This window comes from Amblyomma maculatum, chromosome 4, assembly GCF_055883805.1.
Source record: "Amblyomma maculatum isolate TAMU_Amacu chromosome 4, ASM5588380v1, whole genome shotgun sequence".
Taxonomy (NCBI): domain Eukaryota; kingdom Metazoa; phylum Arthropoda; class Arachnida; order Ixodida; family Ixodidae; genus Amblyomma; species Amblyomma maculatum.
In genome coordinates, this window is record NC_139347.1 from 125,003,488 (window position 1) to 125,020,179 (window position 16,692).

Here is a 16,692-nt window from a genome sequence, read left to right on the forward strand (position 1 = left end):
GCCTGTTTTCTTATGGGAGATGCTCTTTTGTATGCATTCCTATTTGTACCAATGGGTGAATGTTGCAGATTTCAGATATAAATTAAACATGTTTGTTGTCTGGTTCATTTTCAATTTCAGAAATTGGTATTCTGGGATTTTTAAAAGGTCTGCATATGTCAAACACTGTACCAACTCGCACAAACCCAACACTTGCGCAGCCACGCTATCTGGGCAAACTTTGTGTATCTCGAACTTCAGTATTCATCAGGAAAGTGGTACGAAGGTGCCCTCCTCCTTCTCTACCATTAGGAATGTGGACCGATCGCTTTGAGACTCCACTAGTCTTGTACTCGCGCAAAATCCTGCGAATATGTTTTTCCATGTACCGCGCCAAATGAAAACAAGATTCTGGACTACCCGCATTGAGCAAGCACAATGACTAAGCACGCAATTTCTTCTTTTATTCTTCTTCAGTTAAGCTTAAGTTCAAGGAGACTGGCTGTGGCGATAACATTATGCCCTCATGCAGTAGCCAGCCTCTTTGCACCACTGCAGGATCAAAGCCTGGTCTGAGCGCAGTTTGTGACCATATTTATTTTATTCGAGATTGAGGTGGCAGTGACCACACACGCACAGCCTAGCTTAGGAGCTCATTGCAGCATCTAATGCTGGTGCACTAAAAAGAAAACCACTGTGAATGTACCCTAGACTGTTTCAGTATGCCACATGGTACACCATTATCTTGCTTGAGTGATGACGGCACCAACACATGTCCTTTTGTTTCGTCGGTCCTTTTCTTTTTTCTTTCCCATTTTGTACTGGCAGCCCTCCTGTGGCTCTTCCCACAACTAGGCCTGCTCTAGCAGGTGCCTTTGCCAGAATACAATGTGTCACCAGGTGTGGAAACTACTGCCACATACTGCTTGCTGACATGTTTCGTTCACTCTGTTCAAGTGTATCTCTCTGAGTTTCAGTGATACCCATGCAGACAGTCGTGCATTGAGTGTGGCTCAGGCAGGCTGCAACCTGTAAGCACACCTGCAGCGTCAGGTTGCTTTGATATCACTAGACAAAGGCATGACAAGTTTTAATGAACTGGATAAATGAGGGAGTAGAAAATGAAATGCAGTGAAGGCATGTGAAATTAATGTTTTGAAGCCCATTACGTGTTCCCTATTCGCAGCCAGACCGAATTCACTGAACTCCAATTGGCTATGTATAGGAAATAAGCTCGTCACTCGATTTCTTGGTGCAGGCACTTCTCTGAACACCAGCTTTCCTTCCAATGGAACTTAACACACGCGGGCGCAGGGATTCTTGGTTTCGCTCATGGTACCAGCACGCTTCATATAAGAGCTGAAAAAAAAAAAAAGTGCATAAAGAAGATGAGCAGACAGACATTGGCAGGATTACAGTACTATTGACAAGATTGCAGTAAGCTGCAGTATCCGGCAGCGACCACGGTTACATGTTACCAAATAAGAGTAGGCTCTGAAGGACTGGTTGATAAACTGAACTCTGGGAAATTACTCACGTGCATACACTTACGGTGTCACACCGATTGGCTTCTGCGAGAAAAACTTTACTTGGCTCACATATGAGTTTCTCATTGCAGGAGAGCCTGGTGCAGTGGCGCAAGCTGTTCTTCCTGGCATCGGCCATCTACACCTTTGGTGCTGTGAGCTTTGCGCTGCTGGGCTCAGCCACTGTGGAGGAGTGGGGGGTGGCACCCACCAGCAAGAACAGCCTGGTCAGCTTCCCACATCCTGAATCAGACTCGGACGAAGATCCGGACGACTTTCGAGCTGTGGCTGCCGAGATGCACCTCATGTGATGCACGCCATTGCGTGACAGTGTGTGTCGTATGTGACCAGGCCAACGAGTGAAGTACTTCAACACTCGCTGTGATTTACGTACAGTGACAATGGAGAAACCTCCTGTGATGCTCTTTGTGACATGCATTGCAACTACATACTGCGTGATAGCAGTCCCTCTGCCGTGGAACTGCTAACTTTGCAGTATGGGCCCTTGGCAACAGCCATTCCAAGTAATTTAATTTTGAATGTTCGTCCCACCTGCACACGGCGTCATCACAATACATACCTGCTTTGACCTGGTGACCATTTGGTGTGGTCTTCTGTGGCTAATCAGGACTGCTAGGTTCTGCCCACCGTCATACACCTCCTGGGAAATGCACTTCGGCACATGTGCAACGTGTGTTGGGAATCAGGTGACGTGCAGGGAAGATCGCTCGTGTGATGCGTGTGCTTCAACTTTGACACGAGTCTGCGCTGCACTGTCTCGGCATCAACGCTGATGAACTGGGTGATGCATACTCCCGAGAGAGTGTGTTTTCTGGATTTCAAGAAGCTGTGAAAGGCTTCACGTGGCTGCAGCATAAGCTAGTCACACCTGGCAGGCCAGCAGACACATCTGTATCAGCATTTGTCCCGCCATGGGTGGTGGTGCAGTGGTTAGGGCGCTCTGCTATGGTGCCCAAGGATGTAGGATCGAATCCCGGCCGCGGCGGCTGCGTTTCGTTTCGATGGAGGCGAAAAGCAATGCGCCCATGTGCTTTGCGGTATTGGTGTGCGTTAAAGAACTTCAGGCGGTCAAAATTTTCGGTGCTCTCCACTACAGTGTCTTTTATAGCCTGAGTCACTTTGGGACATTAAACTCCACCAACTAAACCTGTATCAGCATTTGGCAAGTCAGCCTTCAGGATGGGGGCTGAGAGAGGCATTTGCTTGGCACCAGGCATTTTAACTGCTACCCAGTGTTTAGCACTTCCAGTGGCTCATTAACTTGCCAGGCAACATTCCAGAATTTGTTTTTTTGTTTTGCATCACTAGACGCCTTGTCAAGGTGTTTCACAGCAATGCCAGTCTTATTTTTTGCACTCAGTGCACCTTAGACTGGGGCACTGTTGGCCTGTCCGTAGCGTCACTCAAGCTAAAAATTGTTTTTGTTTGTGTGTGTGCATGGAACATTGACTGGATCAAACTTGCCAAGTTGAAGCACAGCACAGCAGGCTGGTTTGTTGAGGGAATCTCGTGCGGAATAGTGCAAGCCGAAAACAAAAATATAAAACGAAGCAGCCTGGTGGAGGTCTGAGCAGTGAACAAAGCTTCGCAAGCACTCGTGGTGCCTACATTTCAGTTCTGTGTGAAATGTGACTAGCGTGCAGTACACTGCATCCTTTCCAGACAGCTTCAGCCATTGCTCATTTGGGCCCACATCTGTTAGCTTTTTATCCTGTTTATTTCTTGAGCATACATTTGATACTGGGGCGCAAAAGGGTTGGCAGGAGTCCAGGCCACTTGAGAGCTACTGCCTGATGCCATCATGTGCTAGAAGAGGGCCCTTCGAAGATGTTACTTGCAAAACTCCCCTCAGTTCCTGTGCATCATACTGAAGTTTGCCAGCCTAACTGAGCCAGTTATGTGGTTACCTGGATCTCATGACACGTATGGGCAGTTAAATTAACTAAGCTCTTATAGCTTAGTTGGCTAAATGCGAAATATGTGCACTAGCACTTCGCACCATCTGTTGGGCAGCAGTGTACATGAGATTGCGGGGCTTTCGGTGGTTGCCACATGGCGGCGCCACTATGCTACTAGAAACTACAGTAGAGAAATGCGAGACAGAGGGACCACACAATTCAATTATCCAATAGGCTTACTGACTGGTTCACTGATCGGACAGTGTCTTTTCGGCACAGTGGAAATCCTAGACTTAGTGGTCTAAAAAATTTGGTCAAGTTGCAAGCTTAAGGGATGTAGTAATCAAAATGTACGAACGTTAAATCAGCCAGGAGATCAAGAACTACAACAAGCCATACATTTCAGTGTTCTTTGAGTGAATCTTGAGAGACTGAGGTGGGGTGGGAGGGTCGCTGTCATTATGCTGTAGCTTACAACTGTATTCCAATGAGTATGCGAGATAATACACGCAAAAATTAAGGAATTAATGGCTGAGCGAGTAGCAAAGTGAAAGTATGCAAAAGAGGATCTGCAAATGGAGCCAGGAGATGAGAGCTGTTAATGTTGCTGTGTCAGCCCTGAAAGACCGAGCTTAAGTGTCCCCCAATTTTTTTTACAAGATGTGGCTGTCTAAAAGCAGCTGGAGGGAGAGAACAGCACGAGGAAATGGGTGGCTGGTATTCACGAAGCATAGGAAGCCCTAGACGAGTATGTTGTCAGGGTTGGTGCTTGCATCTGTCTTGCTTTGCATATGTCTCCATGTGAACTATTTAGGCATGGTGTGTATGGCTGAACAGTTGTCTTTTGAGGACATGGCACATATCGGCTGAGGAGTGGCAGGGATTAGCGGCTGCATTTACTGTCTTGTTATTGTCGGTGATGGTCCAGTGAATATTTAGAGTGCGTTTGTACTATGTTCCATTGTTTTGTATTTGAGGTGCTGAGTTGATACACGCTTGTGCAGTTTCTAGGTGCTAGGTTTAAATTGTAATGATTATAATTGCTTGAGGAGGTGGCAGTCTTCATTTTTTTGCACAGCCAAATCGAAGCCAGCACGATTGTTATGGCTGTTGATTGTGGAGTGCTTTTGATGCGTGATATATTTAACGCCTTGTATGTAGTCCAAATATACAAGGGCATTAGTATATTAGTTTGACAGTCCGGAGGCAGACTGAGGGAGTATGCTTCTCCCAGTTGCCATACACTGTTGTTGCTGCTATTGGCAGTCATTTAGGCATGGTGTGTATGGCTGAACAGTTGTCTTTTGAGGACGTGGCACATTTATGAAGCCGTAGACCTCAGACGTGAAGCCTGAGGTCTGTGGCTGCATTAGCTTTTGCTGGGCATGATATGAGATTCAAGACCTTGAGCTGAAGAGCTCCTAACTGGGGGTCGACTACCGATTTTTAAGGACCCAGTGATTCTCAGCGCAGCAGGAAGCTTCTATTGCGAGGTCTCCTTGTTGTCTCTTCAGGGCATAAAATATCATCAGGAAGACATTTTCAATAAGTGGACAAAGTGTGATGTGTCTCAATGATGGAAACGAGTGGTTACAATGAGTGTGACAAACTGAAAGCTAATGCCACCCCAGCATGACAGCAATCTTTTCAGAGCACTAAATCTGGAACAATGCTGTTGTCCTCGGGACACATGACCCCGGTACTGCTGCATTACTCTTATGCTCACATGTACTCTCCTGTGCATGCTTTTTCTTTTTTCTATCACATATGTGTACAAAATCACTGGTGGTGCACTTTTCTGCCGTTCCCCTTGGAGTGGTGAAACATGGTGGAGCGAGAGGGTATGGCGGGGTATGCACTTTAAATAAAGGTTTTTTGGGGAAAAAAATTGCTAGATTTAACAGTATCCAAGTTGTGTATATCAACATGAAGTCACTTGGTGGGATAGACCAGCATTAGTTTTAGTAGATAACTTTGCTTTGGCTTGCATCTTCCAATCTGTGGCAGATAAAGAGATGCATTTGAAATTTCTAGTTTAACTACTAGATTAGTGCCCGATTCTTGGGTGTAATGAATAGTCTTTGCATTTTTGCAACAATTTTGTTATACCTTTTGACCTGTTGTCTCTCCCCTTGAGACAGCAGTCTTTTGGGATGCTTTCGACTTGTGTATCCAACGCAGACGAGTTATGGAAATGGCACTGTGTTAGATAGGCTAGCCCTGAGTGAATTTACTCATCTGTTACAGACCCTGCAGTTTACTCTGATCAAATATAAATATGTATAGTTTTAGTAAGGACTTTTAGCAGTATGGTCCATAGTACATTGTTCAGTCATCCCACTGCCATTTTGAGACTATTTCTTATACCTGCTGTATACGTGGTCAGATTGAAGAACTCAACAGCAACGAGTTAGGCCAGTTGATGGAGTTTGAGAAGATGAAGGGAAAGCTAGCACACCGATGCTATGTTGAGATAATTTTGAAAGCAAAGATTTATTGGTGGCATTTTCAACATTCGACTCGTTGCTTCATGTATATTTCTCTTGCGCATGCGTGTTAGACAGTACACTGTGAACAAGTTGAAGTCGGTGTATTCTGTTGTAAAAAGGCAACTTTTTCTGAAGATTGGGCTTTATTTAAGAGCAAAAAATGAGTGCCGGTATCAGTCCCTGCTAACCGTTCTTGCTAGTGACCAGCAATACGTGGAGATGGTTTTTGGGAAGCGTGTATCCAAGACTTGTGTTCTACCATCGTTCACACCCAGACAGGGATCACAAAGTCCTTTTCGGTATTGACATATCACAAGTTTGAATTGTGTTGCAAAAAGAAATTGCACTTTTAACAGCCAGTTTTGTCAGTTTTTACTAAACAAAAAAATCACTGATCTCTGATCAGAAAAAAGCTGGCTTTAAAATGTGGTGCTGACCTAGGCAACCTTTTAATGCAGTGGGAAATGGTTCTCTAACACAGTCTTGAGATTATAATTGAAACAAGCTGACGTCTGCTTTCATCGTCTATTTTTTCTTGACTGTGGACATGGGCTCATAAGTGAATGCTGCTTACCTTCATCAAGCATTGTTCATGTGGCAGCAGCCTCAACTTTTCCAAGTTCCTTAGTTTTCTGTTAGTCAAAAGATAGAAGAAAAAGGTGAATAACACCCCGCCACAGTGGCGCAGTGGTTAGGGCTCTTGACTGGTGAACCCAGGGATGCAAGATCAAATCCCAGTCGCAGCAGCCGCTTTTCGATGGAGGAGAAAAGGAAGGCACCCGCGTGCTTTGCGATATTAGTGCATAATAAAGAACCCCAAGTTGTCGAAATTTCCGGAGCCTTCCACTATAGCGTCTCATGTAGCCCAAGTCACTTTGCGACATTCAACCCTCTTAAACCAAACCAAACCAAAAGAAAGGTGGATAACATCACAACTCATTGTTTCATTTCAAATTGGAGGCATGTCTGAAGTACGGGCAGAGATATTGGATTTCATTCTGCCTGTATGTTTTTCTAATCAGCCAACCCGAAGAGCTTGACAAAGTGAAATTTTTTCTATAAGGCATGCCTACCTAAGTTGGAGCATGCCCTTTCTCACTTCTTTCTAGAAACAAGTTTCAGATGCATGCGTTTGGGAAACATTTTGAAGTCTTAAGAACTCAACGTATTGGCATTTAATTCCTTTACTGCAATTGAGGAGTTGGGCCCTTTTCTGTTGCATCTGATCATGCTCTTTGTGAAAGAAGACTGATATGACCGCGCATACTCTGCCGCATCCATCACGAAGATTGTCTGTGCATTTTGTTTTTCCTTGACTGCTCAAAGAGATGCATAGCACAAGTGTTCCCATGCACTGTAATTACATGCTGCAATTACATGCAATGACATGCTGTAGGCCCTGCAAAGGCTGTGATATAACGGTTGCTCCAAAGCTGCCACATGTGTTACAATCCTTGCACTCTTCAAAAGAGCGTGAAGACAACATTCCATTTTATTTGTTCCATTGGTTCAGATGTCCACAGAACAAGTGAGACAGATATTGCGCCTTTCCTTTCTTGTGAACCAATTTTTTTTTTTGCACACTCAGATCTTTTTTCACTCAACAGCACTGAGCACTTGTTCTCTCAATTGTTGCTTTTAATTTTTGGCACCAAGTGTTGTTGCTAGTCTCAGACTGCTGCAAACCATTGAGGAGTGTGTGAGATGTACTGTTTTGAGATGTACAACCGGTGATATACAGCGGAGGATATAAAGACGAGTGCACTAACCTGTACTTACACCTATAAACAAGTGCAGTGGTCCATTTGAAGACAGAGTGATCTGCAGACGGTGCACTGATGGAGTGATGCATTTGGAGATTGAAATAAATATTTTTTAACTTACGAACCTTGTTTTATTGTAAACAGAGCTGTGTATAGACACACATTTGCGGGCATACGTGTTTGGTGGGTCAGTTCGATACTAACTAGCAATTCAAGAACATTGATGTGTTCCTGTGTTGCTGCTTATATGACCTCAAATAGGGATGTCATTGCTGCAAACAGCTTGTCATGCAGTTCGGGTTCACTAAATGTGAAGCTGAATCAAAATTGCTAGCAGTCGCTAGAACCAAATTGCCATCAGTTGGGCTATACCCACTGCAGGGTGAAGGCCTCTTCCATATTCCTCAAATTAACCCGTTCCTGTGCTAGCTGCATCTACTTGACCCCTATGAACTTCTTAACCTCATCCACCCACCTAATTTTCAGCCATCCCTTGCTACACTTTTCTGTGTTTGGAATCCAAATTGTTACTCTCAGCGACCACCGGTTAGCCTCTCTTCACACTACATGTCCTGCGCATGTCCATTCTTTCTCGATTTAGACTAGAATGTCATTGCCTCGTAATTTCTCCGACCACTCAGCATGCTTCCATCTCAACATTATATTTGCTATTTCCATTCCATAGCTCTCTGCATTGTTCTCAACTTCTGTACTATAGAACCCTTTTCGTTTGCCTCCACCTTTCAGCCCCATAGGAGAGTACAGAAAAGATACAATTGGTGTATACTTTCCTCTTGAGCGACGCCGGTAAGTTACTAGTCATAATCTGCGAGTACTTGTCAAATGCGCTCCATCCCAGTCTTATTCTCGTAGTTATTACCTTTTCATGGTCTGGATCTGCAGTTCCTACCTGTCCTAAGAAGACGATTTCCTACCACTTCCAGTGCTTCACTGCCTACTGTAAACTGCTGTTCCTTACCGAAACTGTTGAACATTACACCTTAGGCTTCTGCATATTGATTTTTAAACCTACCTAAGGTGCTTTTTTGTAGAGACATTGTAGATCATGACGAAAAACAATGCTGCAAAAGGCTTTACTGGGGTCCTTTCTTTTACTCTAAAAAGATGTTGAATGCTGCATTGTAGAAAAGACAATGATTGGTTCGGTTTAACAAGAGGTGCACTGAGTTGACGGCCACCAGCACATGAAAGCCAGTAGTAGGAGGTATGGAGTGTGTTTCCCTGCCACAGGCATTTTGTACTTTATATGCTTCGTTCAGATTGCGAACACATGCTTTTGCAATAACGCTGCCTCAGAAAAAGTTGCTTCACAGTTGTTTCTTTCAAACATAGGTTGTATACTGAAACATGTTTTTGGAAACTGTTCAGTCGGTTTCAGCAAATTTAATTAGCAGTATGAACATATTGCTCCTTGCTCAAGGGTGCAAATGTCACAGGCCCATAACATAGCCTTTCTTCATTTTACAATGTTGGGAGACACACCATAAAGGTGTTCCCCTTTTGTTCTTGTTCCTTAGTGGTGTGTGTGTGTGTGTGTAAGTGCTTTATGTAGCAACACGCCCAGCAACTGGTTTTTTAGGATATTTGTAACAATTCTTAAAACTTAACATTTAGTTCTGCTTGGAATAGGTAAAGTCTGCATACCTATACCAAATAAACTTTTGTAAGGTTGAGAAAGTCCTGGTCTGATACTTTTACGTATCCTGGCTGCGCAGAAGGTTGGTGTTGTTTTTCTGTCCAACTGGCGTCGGAGTTCTAGGCATGGCTTCCACAAAGAACCATGGAACGTAATGCTGCATACGCCATAGATTTACATTCTCAAACTCCCCAGTCTACTTCAGTGTACTTGCCACAGAGCATTCGAAGATTGTGACCTTCAGGCATTTGCCACACGGTTACCTTGTTTAAAGACACTAATTTCTTGCAATAAGAGCTGGCTGCTATCTTTAAAACAAAAAAAAAATTTTTTTTGCTAAATCCTCACTGAATCAACAGATCTGCCGTGCTGGTCTGCCCATACACACCACCATGCTGTAACAGATCAGTCGGCACGCAAGTTCTCTAAGCCAATCCTAAATAGCTCTGAAAGCAAAGCAAAGGAGGGAGGAACAATGCTGACACACATGATATACAGTCCCCACACTGCCTGCAAAGCAGATGCCTAACCGCCCACGTGCCCATTTTGGGAAAGCTCTGTGGGGTCGAATCCCGGCTGCATCGACCACTTTTTGATGAAGGCGAAAAGCAAGGTGCACATGTGTTGTACGATGCCAGTGCACGTTAAAGAACCTCAGGTGGTCGAAATTTTCGGAGCCTTCCACTACGGCCTCTCTCATAGTCCAAGTCGCTTGGTGATGTTATACACCACAAGCCACAATTTTTTTAGGAAATCTGGCCCACTCCTCACACTGCACAGTGTTAAATACCATGTCCATGTCCACTGTTCATTTCCCGTATCACCCACATGTTGGGAAATAGAGATGCCAACTCTCGACTTGATAGGACACAAATGTGGGTCGAAGAATAGGTGTTCTCTCCCTCCTTGACTTTCTCGATGACCCAGTCTTGCATGCCCAGGCCTGGAATGAGCAACGCAACCTCCCAGTGCAAGGGATTAGTGAGCTGCATTCCCAGAGGTGATGAGTCCTCGGGGCATGCCTATAAAATATGTGGCCGATTGGCATTTCGGCCACATAAGTTACGTAGGGGTTAGTTTACCAGCGGGAATATAGCTACATGCAGCTGAATTAGGGAGAATTTTTAGAGTTGCCTCCAGATAATTCCTTGCTGTTTGATTAGAGATTTGTGTCTCGGCGGGGAACCAACAGATCTAAGCTGACAACAGAATGGTGTAATTTTTCAATGGTCCTCAACAAAGGATTTAACGCTGCTCCCTCGCCCTGTTCATTAATTTTCGGACTGTATTGTAGGTAGCCTCCTTCTCAAGGACGGGTAGGTGTGCGCAGGTACCCATATGAGTTGAATTGAGCATGTGTGCAGCTTGAGCAAGCGCTTACGAATTAGAAATAGCAATAGGTGTGCCCATTCTTTGGTGTACTTCTCGGCTGATTTGAAGTCGATTCAGACTTGGTAAGAATAAACCGTCCCGTTGTTAGTGTTATAACCAGTGCGATGGCTGCTTTCTCTGAACTGGCATGATAAATCGAACTGATAACCACTTATATACTTCCCTGGTTAGTTAAAGCACAAAGGCATCTTGGAACCTAGGAACCAGTTCACAGGTTACTTCAGCTGATAAAAGCATCCTCCCCAGCTGATGCTTGGCTATCATCTTGAGCAAACAGTCTGGGGCTTTTATTTGCCAAGGTGCACTGCAGCAACTTATATTCTGATCATCTGGAGTTAAAGATGTTGGTCTGGAGTGTGCGCTCTGAACACAGACATGCCTGGCTCACACTGTAGAAAAAAGCAGGATTCAATAAAATACATATCAGAGAAAAAATATACACAATCAACTATAGCAAAATATACATCCTTTATGCGCTAATGGGCAGCCTGAATACAGTGTCACTCGCAACCACAATAAAGTTTGCATTTTACGCAATACAAACGGGTGTGCCGGATAGCAACACGAAATGTAACCTGTGTCAGATCTTATTAGCATTGGACCAAAAGTGATCTGCACATGTCACAATGCGTAATGTGAGCTATGTGCAAGATCGCAGATATTGTACAGACCTCGCAAGCAGTTACAACAGTCTATTCTCTGAAGAGCTTTGCTCTTCAGTAGGCGACAGCATTCGAAAGGCAAAGCCCATAGCCACCGAAAAGCATCTTTAGAATACCACTAGACATCACAGAGCCCCATTGCGAGTAACTGAGGCTGGAGCACGAGTGCATGGTCCACACTGCCTAACTCCAGCTCTTTCACACCAAAGAATATACAAGGTGCCCAAAACTTGCAACCATATAAATTGCATCCAGTGACCCTCGACTAGCAGCGGGACGAGAGCTCTCAAGAGAGGGCTGTGCGAAGCTCCTGCATCAGCATGGAGCCGACAACCATCTTCTCGCAGTTGACAGTCAGAGTGGCCTTACCAGAACCCTGCGGGAGGCATACACTGACTAATACAAGGGAGCCCGAGGCAAGAGTCTGGCCTGCAAACCGCAACCATCCAGACTGCTGGTCTTCAACACCGAGCAGATTGGCAGCACGGTAGATGCGCTTCTGCACCTGTTCCGCAGCCTCTGGAACCTTTTCAATGGTGCAGCTGTGCTCATTCATGCCACGTAGCCGGCCCTGCTGGGCCAAAAACTCTGCACAGTTCATGCGCACTGGACGAAGAATCTCTCCAACAGGGGGCTGGAGGCTCAAAGTGTGACGTGCACCATTTTCAATGCTGACCTCCAAGGTCACCGACTGAGTGCTGTCTCCAAAATCTATGCCCAAAGTAGCCAGACGAGTGGCACCGGGAGCCAGGGGTTCGGGCGCAATGCCTCGAACCTCGGAAACAGTGCCAGGACCCATTCGATCAGAAATTTGCACACCCAACAGCTCCTCGTCACTGTAGTTAGTTAGTGTCACCTCAATAGAGGCCATCTTGGGCGAGAAGAGATGCGGACTACGGGTAAACCGGCCACTGATGGCAAGACCATTTCCAGACACCTTATTCAGAAGCTCTTTCCACTCGGTAGGCACAAAGGCAGGCGTTGACACGGCAACAAAGCGCGGTGCTTCCGCTCGTCCCGACACCATGGCAGATGTAACTGTGAGGGCACTCATTGGCTGCAGTGTGGCAGCGGTGGGCACATTAGTCACATCATCCAGGTCAAGGAGGAGGTCTAGGTTTTTCCTCGAAGCAGGAGTCTTCTTCGGCGGAGCTGCTTCCGGTGCTTCGCTGCTTGAACTGGACAGCTCAGAGTCCTCATCTCCGCTGCTGGAACTTGTGCTCGTATCCTCCTCACTTTTTGCATCCGCAGCGCCATTGATGTCACCAGAGTCATCTGAACTCTCACTGACACCACTCTCCTCGGATTCATTGGTGCCAGTTTCACTACCAGAAGCAGTCTCCTCATCTGATGACTCCTCGCTGGACTCTGAACTTGATTCACCTGCCGAGCGACTCGAGTCAGTTTCAGAGTAAAAAGACTTCTTTTTGACAACCTGCTTCTTTTTCTTCGAAGTCTTCGTTTCCTGCCATGCTGCAGGAACTTCCACATTGCGCACCGATGGGTCAGGGGCTACCTCGGGAAAATCTGGTAGCTCCTGGTATCCGTTTGCCTTGCCATTAATAAAGTGTGATAATGAACCAATTTGGTAATGATCTCTGTCCTCAAACTTCGACTGTAGTACTGGTGCTGGCTTGGAGGCAAGAAGGAACTTCTTGGCGTGCTTGTGCAGTGTGCCCCCGGTTTCACCCTGGGGCATCACCAACTGACGCAGAAATCGCACCCTGTCTCGGATATCATAGTTCTGATCATATTTTGCAAGACTAAACACATACTGAGTGATAAGTCTCGTTTGTTTTGCATTGGTCAGGTAGAGCTTAGCAGCAAGGTTGAGTGTCTGCAGTTTGACAATGTCCTCCTCCTGAATGAATGTTTTGGCTACCTTGCGTAGCACATCAGGTGCAATCTTGGGAACACGGTCAGCATACTCTCCGAGAAGCCATAGGATGGACGCCCGTGCCATAGGAACCGCAATGCTGTCCATGAGCTTGGCCATGTGGCCAATTATATCTCGGTGCTCAGAGGGCTTCATCTGAAGTAGCTTCTTGATGACAACCACGCTCTCTGCAACAACAGCCTCGTTCCTGTTAGAGAGCAGTGCCACCAAACCATTGAGGCAAGTGTCTGCGACCTCGGGAATGGTGCTGGCGCAGCGCCCGATGGACTGGATCGTCGCCGCCACAAACTCAGTGTCAGCGCTGGCCACATACGTCTGGAACTCTCGCAGGATCACCGGCACGTTGGTCTCTCCGGCCAAGTTGGTGAGAACTTCTAGCTTGAGCAGTTTTATGTGCGTCGGGTCGCTGGAACGCACGAAGAAGCTGCGCAGGAACGGCTCGAACAGGCCGCGACAGCGGGTCGACATGGTCGCCACGTTGCTCAGCACCACCGTCTGGATTTCGCGGTGGCTCCGCAGCAGCCGGATCAGTGACTTGACGACCATCGCTACCTCCGAGCGAGGTGCCAGGTGATAGTACAGCTGAGCCACGGCCATCACGACGGCAGAGTTGCGGCTCTGCAGCAGGGGTTTGCAGTTGCGTAACAGAAGGCGCAAGTCCGGATCCAGCGCGGGACCGCGCTCCTCGTCATCGTCCGGACGGGCGTCGTCGTCCTCCGCGCCGCCACCGGCCGCGTTGGGGTCGACGAATTGCGTCCTCGCGTAGCGCGTCAACATGAGGATGATCTCCACCTGGCCCCATTCCTCGACGTCGACGAGTAGATTGCACAGCTTGCGGTAGTTTCGGTGCACCAGGTCGATGCGTTCAGGGCAGACCTCGTCGAAGGCCATGACGGCGCTGCCGACGACCAGCGTCGTCTTGTCGGCCAGCAGCTTCTCGATCACCTCTACGAGCTGGTCCTTCTGGTCCGGGTCGAGCCGGTACAGCTTGGGGATGGCGTGCGCAGCGGTTTTGCGTACGTACGGCGACATGTCGCTCACGGCATCTTTGATGGCCAGCATCATGATGGGAACGATGACGGGCACACGGATGCTCGACAGCACACGCAGAGCGCTCGCCCGGATTAGCTGGTTGGGGTCGCGCAGCGCCCGCTGGAAAGTGGAGATTGAGAGCAGCGCCAGGTCCTGCTGCTCCTCCGCGTAGCGCACCAAATAGACGTATACAAGCTTCTTGACCTCGAGGTTCTTGGAAACCACGTTCTTGACCACGGCCGGGAACAGTTCCGAGGCGTCTTTGCCCTTGGCGATCATGCCGATGATGCGCTTCATGGCTTCCAGCTTGAGCCCATCCTTGCTGCTATCCAGCATGTTTTTGAGGTCTTCGTGTCGGCGAAGGTCCGAGGAGAAAAATCCTGGCACAGACTCTGCCGCGGTGGCGACGGCGTCGCCCGCATCGACGGGGTGTCTCGATGCCATGGCGGACCCAGGGCCTCCAGATGGGGAGTTTATTTGGTCCTTGTAGGCCCACGAAGCTATCATTTCCAGAGCCCCGCTACGCCCACCGCAAATCCCCGCCGACAAGCCTGGGGTCAACCAAGGCGGCGGATAACAGCCCGGGATGCAAAAATCGGCGAATACACTACCGCTGAACTCTCCACTATAGTGCTCTAGAATATTGGGCAGTGTGACGACCGGCACCGGAGAGCGGGCCGCTTTTGCGATGACAGGAACCGACTCCCGCGAGAGGGCGCGACGTGCAACAGGGGTGCCACGTTCGCCGCTCGGCGCGTAGCGGCCGCGGGATAGCGGGGGTACAGAGGAGGGGCGCGGTTCTCTTTGGAGCTATTTTGACACGCTACGCAAATGGTGCGATATTTAATAAAGGGGCTACTTATTACAAGTGCTTAAACTCATCCCTGTCATTCCATTACGTTAATCTGGAGACGCCGTGCTCGCTTGGACAGTCCTACGGAGCAGCGCGCGATGTTTGAATCGCTAGTTGAAAACTCTTTCAACATTTCTTCCTGCGGACAGCTATAAATCGTCCAGATGAGCTTGTACTTAATGTTTTCAAAGAAGCGTGGTGTTTTGCATTCGTTCTTCCAGTAAGGGAATAAAGGCTACTGCCGAGGAGCGCTATTAACACGCGGAGAAAAACAGTATACATGCGAATCAAAGCTTGTGCTTCGTAAGGTCTCTTAGGAACAGCTTATTTTTTACGAACCTTATTTACGAACACCTCCTTACATTTTGCAGCTTGTGCTTATTAATACATAACAACATTTATCTTAAATCGTCAGTAATCTGTAATATATCTCTTTATTAGGTGTTCTTTATGTGCCCTAATCACCGCTTATAGAAATTACAAATACAGTGTGCGAGCAAAACACATTTATTTATTACCGTTCTAACATAAAGCACTGCGGTATTTAGCGGCAAAAAAAAAAGGAACATATACACGACTCAAGCATTTATTCTTTGTTCGTAATTAACAAATACATACATCGCGGACATTTGTTTACGTGCCGCTGACCAAAGGGAGAACCAGCTGTTTAGATTTATTAAATGTCAAGTACAGCTAGGGCAATACTTCAGATAAAATATGAATAATTAAACCTGTCACATATGCATACGAGGGAATACGTTCATAGTGGGCACTTGAGAGCGGACGCTTTGCTGGCATCAAATGGTACAGAGCAAAAAAAAAACACTTATAATTGCGCGTCGTATTGGCAGATATGATGCAGTTCTTGGCGCGTACCGCAAGAAAACGAAAAATGCGAAAACGGTGACGGGCACCAAATGCACATGCAATTATTATAAGGCCCAGTTCAGATGCGGGCACTAATGCGAGTTTATTCTTCGAGTGTGTGGTATCGAAATGTGAATAGTCGACTGGATATACTCGCCAACTACTGCTTGCCGGTCTATATTCGGGCTACTTGCCGCGGGTACTCTTTGCAGAACTAATCAGGCTATAATTGTTAACAAGGTTGATATTACGCGTGGAATACTTCCAAGGGAATTAAATTATTTTCCCTTTGAGAACTCTTGTCGTGGTTCGCTTACTTCGCAAGAGTGAAGCCGCAAAAACACATGAGATTTCATTACTTCAAGTGTGAGCTTTCTGGCGCTCTAAGTAGGTAAAATTTTTGAACCTCCACATTTTAGATGAAGGTTGCAAAATCTGAAGTGAAAAGGCGTCCAAAAGGATCGTACACCCGAGCCAAATTTTTGGGTAAATTGCGACTATAGCTTGGAGCCTATGGCGCAGTTTTTGTTCGTGGCGAAAAACCGTGCCGGCCTCACAACCACTCTTTCGCTGAAGGATTATGTAGCGGAAGCGAATTAGGCGTACACTATAGCCTCTGCGTCCTCTATTTTCCATCGTTCTTTCTTTTTCAAAGC

The 16,692-nt window shown here is 46.7% G+C and overlaps 2 protein-coding genes across 4 annotated transcripts in view; one reads left to right on the forward strand and one right to left on the reverse strand.

Moving 5' to 3' along the window:
• LOC146192311 (sialin-like) overlaps window positions 1-7,796 on the forward strand; it is a 53,550-nt gene extending 45,754 nt beyond the window's left edge. For all 3 annotated transcript variants that reach the window (XM_084602429.1, XM_084602428.1, XM_084602427.1), the window contains one exon: window positions 1,598-7,796. In XM_084602429.1, the coding sequence (XP_084458555.1) occupies window positions 1,598-1,816 (219 nt within the window). In that variant the 3' untranslated portion in view covers window positions 1,817-7,796. The remainder of the gene's footprint in view (window positions 1-1,597) is intronic.
• Window positions 7,797-11,174: 3,378 nt separating this feature from the next.
• Window positions 11,175-14,976, reverse strand: rb (adaptor related protein complex 3 subunit ruby). Its single transcript, XM_084602426.1, has one exon. It carries the CDS (start codon window positions 14,821-14,823, stop codon window positions 11,674-11,676), a length of 3,150 nt encoding a protein of 1,049 aa, XP_084458552.1. The 5' UTR covers window positions 14,824-14,976; the 3' UTR covers window positions 11,175-11,673.
• Between the last annotated feature and the right edge of the window lie 1,716 nt (window positions 14,977-16,692).

What these genes read in the sequence shown, in the direction of transcription:
- rb (XM_084602426.1), bottom strand. Translation starts at nt 14,823, where the DNA reads ATGATAGCTTCGTGGGCCTACAAGGACCAAATAAACTCCCCATCTGGA.